At 44.8% G+C, this 17,432-nt stretch overlaps 1 protein-coding gene across 1 annotated transcript in view; it reads right to left on the bottom strand.

The window, feature by feature from the left end:
• The window catches only part of LOC121277488 (15-hydroxyprostaglandin dehydrogenase [NAD(+)]-like), a 77,988-nt gene extending 63,162 nt beyond the window's left edge, over positions 1–14,826 (bottom strand). The window contains exon 1 of the mRNA XM_041187046.1: positions 14,634–14,826. Within this exon, the coding sequence (XP_041042980.1) occupies positions 14,634–14,726 (93 nt within the window). The 5' untranslated portion in view covers positions 14,727–14,826. The remainder of the gene's footprint in view (positions 1–14,633) is intronic.
• Between the last annotated feature and the right edge of the window lie 2,606 nt (positions 14,827–17,432).

The following is a 17,432-nucleotide window of genomic DNA, read 5'->3' as shown; positions in this document are numbered from 1 at the left end:
ATAAGCACACTTTTTCTTCTTTACCTTAATTTCCATCTCCTTTTTCACCCAGGGAGTTCTGCATTTGTTTGCCCTACCTTTCCCTTTTGGTGGAATATACCTTGACTGTGCCCAAAGCAATTCTTTTTTGAAAGTAGCCTTTTTGAAGGTTCAGCTACAGTTTTTCCCACCAATCTTTCATTCCAGTCTACCTAGTCCAGCTCCGTTCCTGCCCCATCAAAGTCAGCTCTTGTCCAGTTAATTATTTTTACTCTGGGTGGCCTATCGTCCTTTTCTATCATCATCCTAAAACATAAATTTTTACTTCATTTATTAAAAAGTTTTGTCACCCATTCAATCTCCCTGCTCTTTCATGCACATGCATGAAAGAGCGCAGGCCCCGACTCTCCCTCCTTCCCCCCGCTGAGCGCTACTGGCCATGTGTTACGCTTGGCGGGCCTTAATTGGCCGCCCACATAAAATGGCGGCGCACAGCCCTGCCCGCTCCCACCCAGCCCATCTGCCATAGGAAATATTCTCCCCTTGATCTAATAGGCCCACCTCATTACCAAGAACCAGGTCCAACAGTGCATCTTTTCTTATTGGATTGGACACATGCTGCTGTAGAAAATTTTCCTGAACACAGTCTAGGAACTTTTGCCCCTCTCTGCCCTTTACATTACCACTGTCCCAGTCTACATTCAGGTAATTAAAGTCCCCCATTGTAACTTCTCTATAATACCTGCATCTCTCTGCAATTTCCCTGCAATTTGTTTTTCTACGTCCTTCTCAATATTTGGCAGCCTATAAACTACACTGAGCAATATAATTACACTCTTTTTGTTCCTTAGCTCTAGCCAAACTGATTCTGTCCTTGAACCCGCTGGGACATCCTTTTTCTCCACCACTGCAATGCTCTCCTTAACCAATGCCGCCACCCCTCCTCCCTTCCTTCCTTTCCTCTCTTTTCTGAACACCTTGTACCCGGGAAGATTTAACACCCAATTCTGCCCTTCCTTGGGCCAGGTCTCTGTTATCGCCACAACATCACATTTCCACATGGCCATCAAGCTTGCATGGTGAGGAAACAGTTCAGGTCTTATTTATGAGGTTACCAATAAGGCCAATCTTACAGCGTGTCAAACTGTAGGAATCCCAAAGTGTATATTGACCAGTGAACGTAGGCTTGCAGTAGACAGTAGTAGAGAACCCATTGGCAGATTTCTATACTAGCACACCAAGGAAAGGGAGCTCATTTGACTGCTCCATTTGAAAGGGGAATTTGAGCCCAGGATGAAGTCCATTATGGAATTAAGGAACTTCTTACATGCAGCTGCAGATTCAAATATAGCAAACGTACCAGCTTCACTGGTCATTATATGTGTTGGGATTCCAACAGCTCCACGAGCTATAAGATTGGCCTTATTGGCAACCATAAATAAGCCCAAGCCATTTGTTCACTGTGTACCTTGATGCAGTAATTGGGCACATCAAAGCCTTCCTGCAGGATAATGGCTACCCTGATCAGACTATTGCTCGCCGTATTTCACAGAAACTCATGAGTGGACCTCAGGCCCCCACTTTCGGTCCTGAAAAGTGCCCAGAAAGGGAAAGGTGCCTGAAAAATGTGTGCAACAGGTGAAGCTAGCTGTTTCATGCTGCTACTATTCAGGAGCAACACGAGTGGTACTCTCCACTAACAGGATGCTGCCGTCAAGCCAAAAGGTGTTCTGCCTATCACACAAAGGAGTAAAGTGGTTTGTGAATTTCCGTGCTTGTGTGACGACGGGTATGCAGCCATATGTCCTAACAACTGGGGCTTCATATCAAACAGCATACCCATTCAGCTGTTCCCAACAGGCAAAGTGTTGACCATACTCAACCAGCTCATGCCTGCAAATGTCAAAACATAGCAACAAACATTTGGTATGATTCTGTGATTGGACAATAGTTACTGAACAATCCTGATTGTGCTAAGAATTATTCTAGCCACCAATTTAAGATTATCAGTTGCGCTCACAGGGTGGCTCACTTACATGTGCTTGAAGCTACATATATTCACACACACGGCCCCGGCCTTTGAAAAGAAAAAGAATATATCCACGTGCCTCTTCCAACTAAGCAAAAGCTCATGGGACAACCATTCCCTGGTTCATTCCCCATGACAATGCCTTGACTAATCAGAGTCGACTTGCCTGGTTTGAATTTAAACAAAAGCTTGGGAGTTAACTGTTCCCTGGTGCACTCTCCATGGCAATGCCTTGACCAATCAGAGTCCACTTGCCAACCAGTCATGTAGTATAAATTGTTGTTCCCTTTGAAATTTGGTATTCTTTCATCTGTCCTGATCAGTGCAAGGTGAAAAGCTTCGCCAGCATGTCTCTTTTCTCAGCAACTCTCAAGTTCTGTACTACCAAGCGACAATTGGAAGATTGCTTATCGGTCTTGGCTAAGTGTTGGCCTCTGAATTAGATGATCATATTCACACTCTGGAGCATATTAGCAAGGCAACAGTCCAGTTCAATGCTGAGGGAGTGCTGCATTGTTGGAGGTATCATCCTTCCATTGAAACGTTACACTGAGGCACTGAATTCCTCCGCAGGTGAATATGAAAAACATTACAGTACGATATGAATATAGCAGGGGAATTCTCCATGGTGTCCTGGCCATATTTGTTCCCCAACCATGAAAACCAGGAGAAAGCAAAAAAGCTGTTTGTGGGAGTTTGTTATGTACAAATTGGCTGTTCCTATATTACAACAGTGATTACAGGGCATATGCACTGTAAAACACTGCATTATATCCTTCAGTTGCAAAAGGCACAATATAAATTGGTCCTCCCCATTTCAGTAACCTCCTCAAACCTGTATCCTTCCCAGAACACAGCCTTTCTCTAACTCCAGCCTCGTGTCAGTCTATGATTTCCTTTGTCTCATCATTGGTAGCCTAATATCTCCTTATAAGGCTCAGTGCCAAATATTGTTTCATAATGCTCGTGTGAAGGACTCCGGGATATTTTATTATATTAAAGGCACCAGACAAATGCAAATTCTTATTGTTTTAGTCTTGCCTCCTGTGCCTCCTGCTCCACCATTCTCTATTAACTGCTTTTGACGTTCACGCTTTTAATGTCTAAATTTGTTTACCCCTCCTCCTACCTCCCCAATTTTCCCCCTCCCTCCACCTTCTGTCTGGTTTTACTATCTGGATACATCGTTGGCACAGTTAAGCCTGTTCTCTGTCTTTGCCCCCAACTCAATCCATTGAAATGCTGTACCAAAGCAGGTGTCAGGTATTGTGCTTTAATGTGCGTCTCCTTGTTTCCCTAGCAACTCTTTATCATCCTGGAAGCAATCTCTGCTACAGACATACTCAGTGTTTCACTATTTAGTAAGTGAATTATCACGTTATCACATTTCTGTTTGTGGAACATTGCTATACACAATTGACTGCCACAGTTCCTACATTATAACATTGATTACATTTCAAAAGTGCTTTATTAGCGTAACTTTTGTAATTTTTATGTTTGCTTTGCCCAGCAGTGGAAATGCCTCACGTCCCCTCTTTTTCAACTTGCTACTATTTCTCCCCACTCCCTCATCATATCTCTAACGGTCTTAATGCTGTAAGCAAAAAGCAAAAAACTGCGGATGCTGGAAATCCAAAACAAAAACAAAAATACCTGGAAAAACTCAGCAGGTCTGGCAGCATCAGCGGAGAGGAGCATAGTTAACATTTCGAGTCCAAGTGACCCTTCAACAGAACTAAGTTAGTTAACTCTTAGTTCTGTTGAAAGTTCAATCGGATTCAAAACGTTAACTGTGTTCCTCTCCGCAGATGCTGCCAGACCTGCTGAGTTTTTCCAGGTATTTTGGTTTTTGTCTTAATGATGTATTTCTCTTTATCAGTTATGATTACACTTGAAGTTACCATTAGACATTTCCTCAACATCCTAAATTAACCCTCAGCATCTCTTCAGCTATGCACTCACAATTCTACCGTTATCATTTTTATTAAGCAGTTAATTTTCCATCCTCCTCAACAGTAATTATTCAAGAATTTGCATTCATATAGCACCTTTGGAGTCAGCTGTTGGTCAGTTGGTAGCACTCTTATCTCTGAGTCTGAAGGTTGTCATTTAAATGCCTTGAGCACAAGATCTAGGCTGACATTTCAATGCATTACTGTGGGAGTACTACATTGCTGGAAGTGCTATCTCTCATATAAAACATCCATCTGAGGCCCTGCCTGCCTTCTCAATGGATGTAAAAGATCCCATGACACTACTTCAAAAAAGAGCAGGGGTATTATCTTCAGTGTCCTGGCCCTCAATCAACATCAGCAGAAACAAAATATCTTGTCATTATCACATTTCTGTTTGTGGAACATTGCTAAACACCAATTGACTGCCACAGTTCCTACATTATAACATTGATTACATTTCAAAAGCACTTTATTGGCTGCAAAGTGCTTTGGGACACAATTGAAATGCAAGTCTCTCTTTCTCTTTTAAATAAGCAATATGACAATGTGCTAACAATTGTTTCAAATTGCTCCAGCTCTTGGGTTTTTTAAATTGTTTCAAGTGATGTGGGCGTCACTGGTGAGGTCAGCATATTTATTGCCCATCCCTAATTGCCCTTGAGAAGGTGGTGGTGAGCCATCTTCTTGAACCATGCGCAGTCTGTGTGGTGTAGATACATCCACAGTGCTGTTAGGAAGGGAATTCCAGGACTTTGACCGAGTGACATTGAGGGAACCGTGATATATTTCCAAGTCAGCATGGTGAGTGGCTTGGAGGGGAATTTGAAGGTGGTGGTGTTGCCATCTATCTGCTGCCCTTGTCCTTCTAGATGGTGGCGGTCACGAGTTTGGTAGGTGCTGTCGAAGCTGCATGACCTTCCAGCATTTTGCAGCCAATTAAATACTTTCAAAAGCGAATGCTAAAAATATGAAATTAAAAAAACAGAAAATGCTGGAAATAGGTCATGGGTTTAGAAAGACCCTTGATGAGTTGCAGCAGTGCATCCTTTAGATGGTACACACTATTGCCACTGTGCATCGGTGGTGGAGGGAGTGAATGTTTGTGGATGTGGTGCCAATCAAATGGGCTGCTTTGTCCTGGAAGGTTTTGAGCTTCTTGAGTATTGTTGGAACCACACTCATTCAAGCAAGTGGAGAGTATTCCATCACACTCCTGGCTTGTGCCTTGTAGATGGTGAACAGGTTTGAGGAGTCAGAGGTGAGTTACTCACCGCAGGATTCCCAGCCTCTGAGCTTCTCTTGTAGCCACAGTGTTTATATAGCTAGTCCAGTTTAGTTTCTGGTCAATGAAAACCCCCAGGATGTTGATAGTGGGGAACTCAGCAATGGTAATACCATTGAACGAAAAGGGGGGATGCTTAGATTCTCTAGTTGGAGGTGGCCATTGCCTGGCACTTGTGCGGCGCAAATGTTACTTACCATTATCATTCCCACTTCTGACCGTATGATGGAAGGAAGGTCATTGATGAAGCAGCTGAAGATGGTTGGGCCTAGGACACTACCCTGAGGAACTCCTGCAGTGATGTCCTGGAGCTGAGATGGCTGACCTCCAACAACCACAACCATGTTCCTTTGTGCTAGGTGTGACTCCAACCAGTGGGGAATTTTCCCCTGATTCCCACTGACTTCAGCTTTGCTAGGGCTCCTTGAGGCCACACTTAGCTAAATGCTGCCTTATTGTCAAGGGCAGTGACTCTCACCTCAGCTCTTGAGTTCAGATATTTTGTCCATTGTTAGGGGGGAATATAATGGTAAGAACTTATTGAAAGGGAATGAATTACTTAAAATCTCCAAGCACATTGGCAGTTAAAGGTTACCAGATGAACCTTGCGCAGCCTTAAGGTCCTGCAAACAGAAAGGCCTTGGAGCTGGACTGTAGTCAGAGGATGGCAATAACAACTAAGATTACGTGTGCTCTTCAACAGATAGGGGAAGGTCTCTGCCTGGGTGAAAACAAATAGGGATGTACTTGTTACCAGTGATGTCATGTAAAGTTAACCTATATGTTGATGAGATCGGAATCTGGAAACTGTTCTTGTATGTGACCAATAATGTATAAATATGTTGAATACTTGAAGTTTAGCAGAGTACTGTCTCAAGATGTATTGAGATGGTGCTCCCCTTGCAATTGCTCGAATAAACAATCGTGACCTGTACCTGAGACTCCTGTGGTCCGTTCGTCAAAATGACCACAACAATTTGGCACAGTCGGTGGGATACTTGGATTGGATGCTCGGGTCAGCTCTGCAAAGTGGGTGAGTATATTCATTTACCATCTGTAGTTAGTGCAGTAAGCCTACCCGAGAACGGTCCGGTCAAGTATCAAAGAATCAGGAGGAGGACTCAGGACAGGAGATAGGAGGCGCCAGGGATAAGAGGCAGAGCCGTGCAGGCAGCCTAGCAGTGCCAAAGCTGCGCAGGGACGGCCGGACCATTAGTAGAGATAGGAGGCAGAGTCATGCTGGTAGGGTACGGTTTGAAATATAACCATAACCGAAGCCGCGCAGGGAGGCCAGGACCCAGTAAGAGGAGGGCGGAGCCGTGCTGGTGGGTTACGGTTTGAATTATAACCTTAGCCGAAGCCGTGCAGGGAGGTCAGGTCCCAGTGAAATCGCACATACCTCAGATAATTAAGTTGTTAGGACTGTGCGAATGTACTGCGCAGAGATAGATGGAAAATAGGAACAGAATGCCATCAGGGAAACAAAATAGCGCTATGGAACTCGATTGGGGAACTGGGGACCCTGTTGCGAGGTTCATAGAGGAACAGCAGCCAAGACTAATCACAAACCTGTGGAAGGAGGGGTGGAATCCACAGGGAGCCCCCGGAGAACAAAAACAGTGGTGGATAGAGCAGAAAAAGGATAAGGAAAAGAAAGGGGTGACGGTTATTATTATCTTGTACCTGCAGTTGTGCAGATGGGTTAATACTAAGTTCCAGTCGATTAGAGAGAGAGAGAGAGAGACAAAGTCAGATTCAGGACAGATCAGAGCAGTGGTGGCAGCTTGTAGTGATACTGATCAAGAGGGGGAGAGGTCCAAAGGAGAAACCTATGATGGATTTGGGACAAAACCGCCCTCATACGAACCAACTGCCCCACTGTGCCCGTTGAACCCCATGGCCCCTATGGCAGTAACTGTTAGGAACAGTAAAGTCAGGAAAGACGAATTAAAATCCGAAGAGAGAAAGGGAGGCTGAGGAATAGCGGGAGGATGAGGAGATTGAGAGGGTTACGGAGAAAGTTAAGCACATACCATTCAGCCCGGGGGAGAAGCAGGTTATGCTTAAAGAACTGCTGAGAATTAAAACTCGGCATAGTGGATTTTTGGACCAACCTGCGGGAAATGCAAGATTTCCATGCAATGCACCCCCTTGATACCCATATACTGGTGAAGGCTAAATGCCCAGGGGATATCTAGGGAAGATTACCCCTGCAGTTTAGAAGTGGAGACTGGGCCAAACCTGGGGACGTCCCAGATCGGGAGAGGGCGACAGCCCTGCACAGGGACTTTGAGGAGGCAGTTAAGGAAACCTTGAGGGAGGGAGAGACGAATTAGAGGTGTATAATGTCCGTCGTACAGAAGGGTGAGTCCATAATGGACTATGCAGAGCGGAAGTGTGAGACGTATGTACGGTTTTCAGGACAACCGCATCCCGTGCGGGATGACAAGATTTTCCTGAAAATGTGGAAGGGTCTGCTACAAGAGCTGCTTGTGCTGAAGAGAGAGAGAGAGAGAGAGAAAGAGAGAAAGAGAGAAAGAGAGAAAAGGGGGGTACCCCTAGGGGCGTTAATAAGCACTGACAGGCAGTAGCAGGGGAAATGTGATCTTTCATCAGTTTGGTTGTCCCTATAGGTGGATCTTTTGATTATGCTGTTTGGCTTGTCAGTGTTCTTGTGTTGTAGCTTCGCCAGGTTGAGACTTAATTTTATTGTTTTGCCTGGTGCTGCTCCTGGCACACCCTCCTGCACTCTTCATTGAAGGGTTGATCCCTTAGCTTGATGGTAATGGTAGAATGGGGGATATGCCGGGTCATGAGGTTACAGGTTGTAGTTGAGTTTAATTCTGCTGCTGCTGATGGCCCACAGCACCTCATGGATGCCCTGTTTTGAATTGCTGGATCTGTTCTGAAATTATCCCATTTAGCACGGTGCTACTGCCACAGAACATGATGTAAGATATCCTCAATGTGAAGATGGATCTTCAAAAGGACTGTGCAGCAGTCACTCCTATCAACACAGTCGTCAGTGGCAGGTAGGTTGGTGAGGACAAAGTCTAGTTGGTTTTTCCATCTTGTTAGTTCTCTCACCACTAGCTGCAGACCCAATATAGCAGCTGTGTCCTTCAGGACTTGGCCAGCTCGGTCAGTAGTGGTGCTATCAAGAAACACTTGGCAATGGACATTGAAGTCCCCCACCCAGAGTACATTCTGCACCCTTACTATCCTCAGTGCTTCCTCCAAGTGATGTTCAACATAGATAAGTATTGATTCATCAGCTGAGAGGGAGGTTTGTTCAGTGGATGGTAACCAGGAGGTGGTTTCCTTGCCTATGCTTGCCCTGATACCATGAGACTTTATAGGGTCTGGAGTAAATGTTGAGGGCAACTCCCTCCTGCATACAACTGTGCTGCCACCAGGCAGGACAGACCTGGGGTGGTGATGGTGGTGTCTGGGACATTATCTGTAAGGTATGATTCTGTAAGTATGACTATGTCAAGCTGTTGCTTGACTAGTCTGTGGGACAGCTCTCCCAATTTTGGCACAAGTCCCCAGACGTTAGCAAGGAAGACTTGCAGGGTCATCTGGGTTTGTGGGCCTCAGGCCTGCAGCCACAAATTTTTGCAATTTTGTATTTTATTTCTGCTTTGCTCTTGATTTTAAGCCTATAGTGAACACTTAAAGTTATTTTGTATTAAATCTTACTTGGTAGACATTGATCTAAACCCAGCTGTGATTGTGCTTTGATCAATTAAACTATAATAATCAGTACTGACCATTTTCCCAGCCCTTGTTTTTTGGTTCTGGCCATGCACAGCTGGTATTTAGACTACATTTTTGTTTTCCATTTTTCAAGCTAGAGTACTTAAATAAGCTGCCTTTTGTTTATCAGAAGTCCTTTTTCTTCCTGGATTCAGTGACCCTTGGATTCCAGGTCAGGATGATGAGTAACTTTATGGTGGTCACCTAGCATGCTCATCAGAATATGAAGTTTGATTGATGGGCATAACACTTGAAGGATGACCAGATGGGAAGACACCATCAACAGATGCATAAACAAATTGGATATTGAGAAGTCTGCATGGCCTTGCAGTACCCGTGAGGACAGCTAATGAGAGCTGAGACTTGTTCTGGGAAAGGACTATACCAGGCCTTGGAAGGCTGGAATGGAGCCAGAAATTCGGCTTAAAGGGACGCTACTTCAAGGACCCGCTGCTGCAGCTGTAGTGGAACAGCCACCACTGAAGATGGCGAGAAGGGCCAAGAGCGGAGTAACTGACCGTAGTGCCCACCCGTAAGGTTACTCAGCGAATTGGTAATGCATTTACCAAAGAGATGGTACCGATTTTTTATGTACTGATTTAGGGTGCTGTCGTGTAACAGACTAAGTTGGGGTTATTCTTTGTGCTTTAGGAAAATCTGTCTTTCTTCTTTTCTTCTGATATATGTAAAGTGCTTTCTCCTTTCAATAAAGTTATCTTTCTTACTTTATATTTATTTTTCTCCTTTTTATATATTATCAATTATAACTGTCATATCATTATGATTATTATTATTATAATCATTACTCAATAAAATTTTTTTAACACGTTACTTGTTATATTCACTCATTCCTGTTACGTCTGGAGTATGGCTCCGAACGTGAGTGAGCCTCTGATAGTGATTCTCACGCCCATCCCTACAGGCTCAGTGTGCTGTTGTCATTTCTGGTGCTCAGGCTGATGCCAGGCGGTCCATCCCGTTTTATTCCTTTATGACTTTTCTGTAGTGATTTTGTACAGCTGAGTGGCTTGCTAGGCCATTTCAGAGTTGCTGTTGGTCTGGAGTCACACATAGGGCAGAATCGTCCCAGATTTGTACTAAGCACGGTAGAAGCCGCAATGGCAGCTTCTCATGCCATATTGCCCCAAACCCACCGCATTCATTATGCATTCCTGGGAAACACGTCGTTTCCATGGAGGGCGCCATATTTAAACTGCAGCTGGGCGCACTCCTCTCAGTACTTCCAGATCACCACCACTGCTGCACAGAAGGCATGGCCCCAAAAGGCAAGAAGACTGCAGTTCCCAGGTTCAATGATGCATCCCTTGAGTGCCTTTTGGACACAGTGGAGGTGCACCATGATGTTCTCTTCCCCCGCTCTGGCTGCACGATGGCAACAACATCACCAATCTGGCTTGGGAGGCAGTGCCAGCGGTGGTCAATGCCAATGCCCTGCAAAAGAGGACAGCTGCCCAGCGCCGCAAGAGGATGAATGATCTCCTCTGTCCTGTCAGGGTAAGTCACTCTTCTCATCATTCTCACTCACAAACCCATCACACATCCACAGGGCCCTCACTCACTGTCAGGTCAAGGGAAATCACCATTCAGTCTCTCACACTCACCTTCATTGTCCTCAACCCAACCATGGGGTCACTCACCACCCAAACAAGCCAGGCATAGCCTCACATTTTCCCACATTATATTCCATCTGCCACTTTTTTGCCCACTCCCTTAACCTGTCTATATCCCTCTGTAGACTCTTTGTGTCATCCTCACCACTTGCCTTCCCACGTATTTTTGTATCATCCGCAAATTTGGCAATAGTACATTCACCTCCCTCATCTAAGGCATTAATATATATTGTAAATAATTGCAGCCCCAGCATTGATCCCTGTAGCACTCAACTAGTTACAGGTTTGCCGTCCTGAAAATGCCCCCCTTATCCCAACTCTCTGTCTTCTATTATTTATCCAATCCTCTACCCATGCTAATATACTTCCCACAATACAATGGGCTCTTATCTTATTAAATAGCTTTAAGTGCAGTACCTTACTGAATGCCTTTTGGAAATCCAAACATATTATATCTACTGGTTCCCCTTTATCTATCCTGTTAGTTAACTCCTCAAAGGATTCCAATAAATTTGTCAGGCATGATTTCCCCTTCATGAAGCCATGCTCTGCTATTACATCCTTTATAATAGCCTCTAACATTTTCCAAATGACAGATGTTAAGCTAACTGGCCTATAGTTTCTATTTTTTTGTCTCCCTCCCTTTTTGAATAAGGGTATTACACCGGCAATTTTCCAATCCTCTGGAATTTTCCAGAATCTAAGGATGTTTGGAAGATTACTACCAGTGCATCCACTATCTGTGTAGCAACTCCCTTCAATATCCTAGGATGCAGCTCATCAGGTCCAGAGGACTTATGGGCCTTTATCCTCATTAGTTTCCCTAGTACATTTTTCTCTAGTGATAGTTATTATATTTATTTCCTCCCCCTCTTTTGCCCCTTGATTACTTAGCATTGGAATGCTGTTAGTGTCTTCTACCATGAAGACTGAAGCAAAGCATTTACTCAACTCATCTGCCATTTCCTGTTTCTACATTATTATTTCCACAGCCTCGTTCTCTAAGGGGCCTATGTTTACTTTGGCCCCTCTCTTCCTTTTTATATATTTAATGAAGCTCTTACTGCCCATTTTTATAATACTTGCTAGTTTACCCTCAAAGTTTATTTTCTCCCTCTTTATTATTTTTTGGTAATCTTTTGTAGGTTTTTAAAACTTTCCCAATCCTCTGGCTTACCACTAATATTTGCCACATTGTATATCTTATCTTTTAATTTGATACTATCCTTAACTTCCTTGTTCAACCATAGTTGGTTTATCCCCTTCCTAGAATCCTTCTTACTCACTGGGATATATCTTTGTTGTGAGTCATGAACTATTTTCTTAAACGTCTGCCATTGTTCATTAACCATTTTTCTGCTAAACTGCTTTCCCAGGCCACTCCAGCCAACTCTGCCCTCATTCCTTTGTAATTACGCTTATTTAAGTTTAGCACAGTTGCTTCCAACCCAAGTTTCTCACTCTCAAACTGAATGCTAAATTCTACCACATTATGGTCACTGTTTCCTAGGGTCTCTTTTATTCTGAGATCATTTATTAAATTTGCCTCATTATACATTACCAGATCCAAAATTGCCTGATCCCTGGTTGGATCCACAACATGTTGTTTGAGGAAACTGTCCCAAATACGCTCAATGACTTCTTGCTCATGGCTACCTTTGTCAAGTTGATTTTCCCAATCTACATGAAGATTAAGTTCACGCATGATTAATGTACTGCCATTTTTACACAGCTTTGTTATCTCCTGATTTTTTCTCTGTCCTACAGTAGAACTACTGTTAGGGGGCCTACAGGTTACTCCCACCGGTGTCTTCTGCCTCTTGTTATTTCTTACCTCCACCCATATAGATTCTATATCTTCGATCCAAGATCCTTTCTTTCTATTGCACTTATTCCATCTCATACTAACAGAGCTACCCCACCACCCTTTCCTTCCTGCCTCTCCTTTTGAAAAGTCATATACCCCTGAATATTTAGTTCCTGGCTTTGATCTCCTTGTAACCGTGTCTCCATAATGACTATAAGATCATACCCATTAGCTTCTATTTGTGCCGTTAATTCATTTACTTTGTTCCGAATACAATGTGCATTTAAGTAAAGAGCCATTAATTTTATCTTTTTACCATTTTTTCCCCCTTTGACCCTATTTGCTGCTGTTTTTTTATGTTTGTACACTCTGCCCCTCCGTGTCACACTCTGGGTATCATTAACTAAACAGCTGCCCTGCAAGTCTGCCATATCCTTTTGCTTTGCTAACCTAGGTATCCCCTCTCCAGAACCCTCCCCCCATCTATTTAGTTTAAAGCCCTCTCTACAGCCCTAGTTATTTGCTTCACCAGGACACTGGTCCCAGCATGGTTCAAATGAAGCCCGTCCCACTGGAACAGCTCCCTTCTACTCCAGTACTGGTGTCAGTGCCCCATGAATTGCCCCCCACCACTCTCTGAGCCACACATTGAACTCCTTGACTTTATTTACCCTATGCCATTTTGCCCGTGGCTCAGGTAGTAATCCCGAGATTATTACCTTGGAGGTTCTGCTTTTTAATTTAGCTCCTAACTGTGCAAATTCTTTCAGCAGAACCTCCTTTCTAGTCCTATCAATGTCATTCGTATCAATGTGGACAACGACAACTGGATCCCTCCCCTCCCACTCCAAGTTCCTCTGCAGCCCTGAGGAGATGCCTTTAACCCTGGCACCAGGCAGGCAACACAGCCTTCAGGACTCACCCTCATGGCTGCAAAGAATAGTATCTATCTCCCTAATCATACTGTCCCCTACCCCTACTACATTCCTATTTCCTCCCCCAGCTTGAATGAGGGCATGGTGCCGTGGTCAGTTGGCTCATCCTCCCTGCAGTCCCCGCTCTCATCCATGCAGCTTGCAAGAACCTTGTAGCTGGTTGGACAGTCACAGGGGCCAAGGCTCCTTGAACACTACCCCCTGGGCCCTCATACCTGCTTCACCTGCTGTCACACCCTCCTATCCCTGATCACAAACCAAATTTGAATGACCTAATCTGAGGCGAGTGACCACCTCCTGGAGTGAAGTGTCCGAGTAACTTTCCCCCTCCCTGATGTGGAGCAATGTCTGCAGCTCAGACTCCAGCTCCTTAACTCGGATCCCAAGTTTCCCGAGCTGCAAACACTTGGTACAGATGTGTTCGCTCTGGATCACCTTGGATCACACCATGTCCTCCACCTCCGTCCTGACGTTGGGTTTTGATCTTATCTGGGAACATGAAGAGAATTTGTGTCTTTCACCACTATTTTTAAGAATGTGTGTTACTTGTCCCATGCTAAATTTAGGTACATGAGTCTGTTTATTACTTATAGTAAAAACCTTTCCCAAACATCCGCACTGACTCAGAGCTCATGTGACATTCCCTCTCTCCCCTACCCCAAGGGGAAGACAACTAGTTGCATTGATGCCCCCCCCCCCACCCGACAGAGAACAGGACCCGATGGCTTTGATGCTGAACTTTCTCTAATTTGCTAACAAGCTTTCGCATGGGATTGGGAGACCGGGGGTGTGGACTGGATCAGGAGAGGTAAGAAATAGATAGGAAGAGGATGGGACCAGGAACAGGTGGGTGGATATTTCACAAGGTGTCCAGCACAGTGATTCACAAATAAAACAAAAGCCTTGCATTTCAAACCCCACCCCCATGGCGTGCCTCAAAACACAGATATTCTCCCACCCACTCAACGCTGTTGCTTTAAAAAAGTGAAAATCTGCTCAACGCATTCTCTGTTCATGGTGAAATGATGGAATCCATAATATTTGTGCAGCACAAGCACAGTTCCTCCCTTCTCCAGTTGAAGGCTAAACTGCAGGCGGAAATGCAAAAAATATTTACTTAACCATTGCACTTGGCAAACAAATACTTATCAGACTTTCCTGGTTTGCTCTGAGCAAAGCAACAGCCGCAGCCCACCCCCACCCCCTCACATCCCCTCCCCACTCCACCGGTTCCGTATGAGGTACCATTGTGTTACCTTTGCTTCTTTCTTTAACAAGGCTTCAGCAAATGCCTTCCCCAGCCCTTGTGATGCGCCTGTTATCAAACCCACGCAGTTCTTCAGGATCATTCCGCTTGCCAAGGGTTCCCCCGCTGCTGAGTTCTCTGTGTGCTTTCCTCTTCTACCTGTCTTCGAATGAACAAGGCAGGCGACTTGCTGCTCTAACACTCCTCAAAGCTGGCACCCAGCCAGGAAACGCCTGCTGCAGCAACAATTTCAAGAAGTGGCAGCCACATTCCCAAATCCTTTCATGCTGCCTTTTCTACTGCCTGGCGATTCTGATCTAGCTTACTCATCCTCGCCAGAATTGACACTGTTCTGCAGATCAAGTGCTAATTCAGAGATTGCTCATGTCCATGCATGGAATGACCCTCCATGCACCCTGTGTGGAGGTGGGAGAGCTTTATTTCTTCATATTTACTAATTAAACATCGCTGTGAATAGGAGGTGCATTTCTCGAACTACGTCGTATTCGAAATCATTGTTTAACAGTGAAGAATTATTGCACCCTCGATGATCTCCCCTGCGCAGAAGGAATGAAGGTCAAGACCGAGAAACCTGATGTCACCCCACCTATTTGTCAAGAACTAAATGGGTGCCCTAGCTTCCGGGTTGCTGGCCAGGCACCATGCTGAAAGCGCACGTATTGGCACAGGAAAACAAAAGCCATTTAACGCCCGTGACTAAAAGCAGACATTTAACCCTTTGTATATGCAAATAAAGGACGTCATGTCTTTTTTGATGTCCCCCACGCCAAATTGGGTTGCCCTGAACTCAGCCAGAGACAGGAAAATCAGGTCTACGCGGGGCCTAGTGCACTGTCCTTAAGGGGACTGCTGCAGTCTGCCACCAAAAGGATGAATTTATAGCCAAAAAGTACCAGAAAGTGGAGTCTGGAGGTGCGGGAGTATTCTTCCAGGCTCCACATTAAAACTGCAGCCCACTGAACCTGCCAACCCCACCCCTGACTGCTACCTTGCCTCTTGTCCCGACAATTCCCCAATGCCCACCCCTCCCAACCCCCAATCCCAAGGTACAAATCTGCCCCTTACTGATCGACTCCTGGCTCCCGGTGTCCAGGTTGCCCTCCCTTTCCTAGTCACCCTTTTGAGGCTCAGGGCCCAATATTGCTTGTGCCTTAGGCCCATCCGTTCAGGTGCAGGGGATGAACTTTTAGTCCATTGCAGTTTTCAGTCGCAGGGAGAGAGATGGTTGTGGGGGTGGCGATTTTTATTTGGCCAGGGCTTGCAGATGTAATGCAGTCTAATGTTTAAGTCACATGTATTAAAATAGTTTTAATATTTTTATAATATGCTCCTAGCTCCACATTAATATTGGAAATTATCTATCTGAGCGCATACTCCTTTAATGACATCCCTCACTGCAGTTGTTCCACTCCAAGGTGCAGGGTGTAACTAGTGTCACAAGATTACATTGAGGCCCATTGACACACCTTGCCATGTCAGATCCAGCCTTGGGCCTTGCACCTTATTTAAATGAGTTCAGTAATTTACGAAAACTTGCTTGACATCCCCAGGCAACTTGCCAGCATGTAACTGATTATACCGGATTAATGTCAAGTCCTTCTAGCAATAGCATTGACGGTGCAATGTTATGTGACAGGTGTCATCAGGGCAAAGTTCATGTTCATTTGCCAATGAAGCTTCCCTTAAAGGAGCCAACTTCCCCATAAGAAGGATGAATGAAATTGCAGTGACGAGGGATCCCCTTTGTTGTGGCTTGAATGAAGCATCAGCGCCATCTAGGGTGGCAGACCGGCATCATACTCAGGGGAAACAAAAACAGAATTACCTGGAAAAACTCAGCAGGTCTGGCAGCATCGGCGGAGAAGAAAAGAGTTGACGTTTCGAGTCCTCATGACTCAGACCTGCTGAGTTTTTCCAGGTAATTCTGCTTTTGTTTTAGATTTCCAGCATCCGCAGTTTTTTGTTTTTATCATACTCAGGGGAACATGTTGTGACCTGCAGAAGCGACAACAGCTTGGAAACTTTCCTTCCATCCTTCAGTTGGATGGACACTCAGTTGTTCATGTGCAGGAGCGGTTAGGTTAGCGACAACTAATTCATGGAAGCCTTACATTTTCAAAATAAGAAACACCACCATTAGCTGCTAGATTATAAAAACACCACTAAAAATTGCTTTAGTTTTCATGTTCTGTATGTTCTTTTTTGCAAGTTTTATTTTCTAGATATTAAGATGTCTGGCAGCACTGAGTTCCATGACATCTAAAGTGACAATTTTTAATGTTGGCGAAGAGGTGAGAGGACACTTCATTAATGCGTTCGTATCAAAGGATTTTAGTGTCAAAGTAGGCTATTCAGCTCCTCAAATCTATTCTATTACACCAAGGCTTATCTGCACCCCAGTTCCAATTACACTTGTTATCATGACCCAATAGGAATTTATCGATCTCTGCCTCTGAACCTCCAAATGTTCCCCAGTATTCACAGCCTTTTGGGTGGAGAGAATTCCAGGGACAGAATTTTCCCGCTAGCGTGTGGGGGCGGGACTTGCATGCCGATGTGTAAAATGATGCGCGGTGATGTCAGGCGAGCGTCCTGATGTCACCGCACGCCATCGTGATCTTTTTGGGTGGGCGCGTGATGATATCTGGTGCGCACCCGCCGTTAATTAACGGGCCACTTAAGGCCCTTCAGGTGCCAATTGATGGCTATTTTTCGGCACCCATGTGATCTTTGGGTCGTTGCATGGGCGCAACGGGCAGGACATGTTTGTATAAACCTCATCCATGGG

Source organism: Carcharodon carcharias, chromosome 4 (assembly GCF_017639515.1).
Source record: "Carcharodon carcharias isolate sCarCar2 chromosome 4, sCarCar2.pri, whole genome shotgun sequence".
Lineage (NCBI taxonomy): Eukaryota > Metazoa > Chordata > Chondrichthyes > Lamniformes > Lamnidae > Carcharodon > Carcharodon carcharias.
This window is presented reverse-complemented; position numbering and strand designations above follow the sequence as displayed.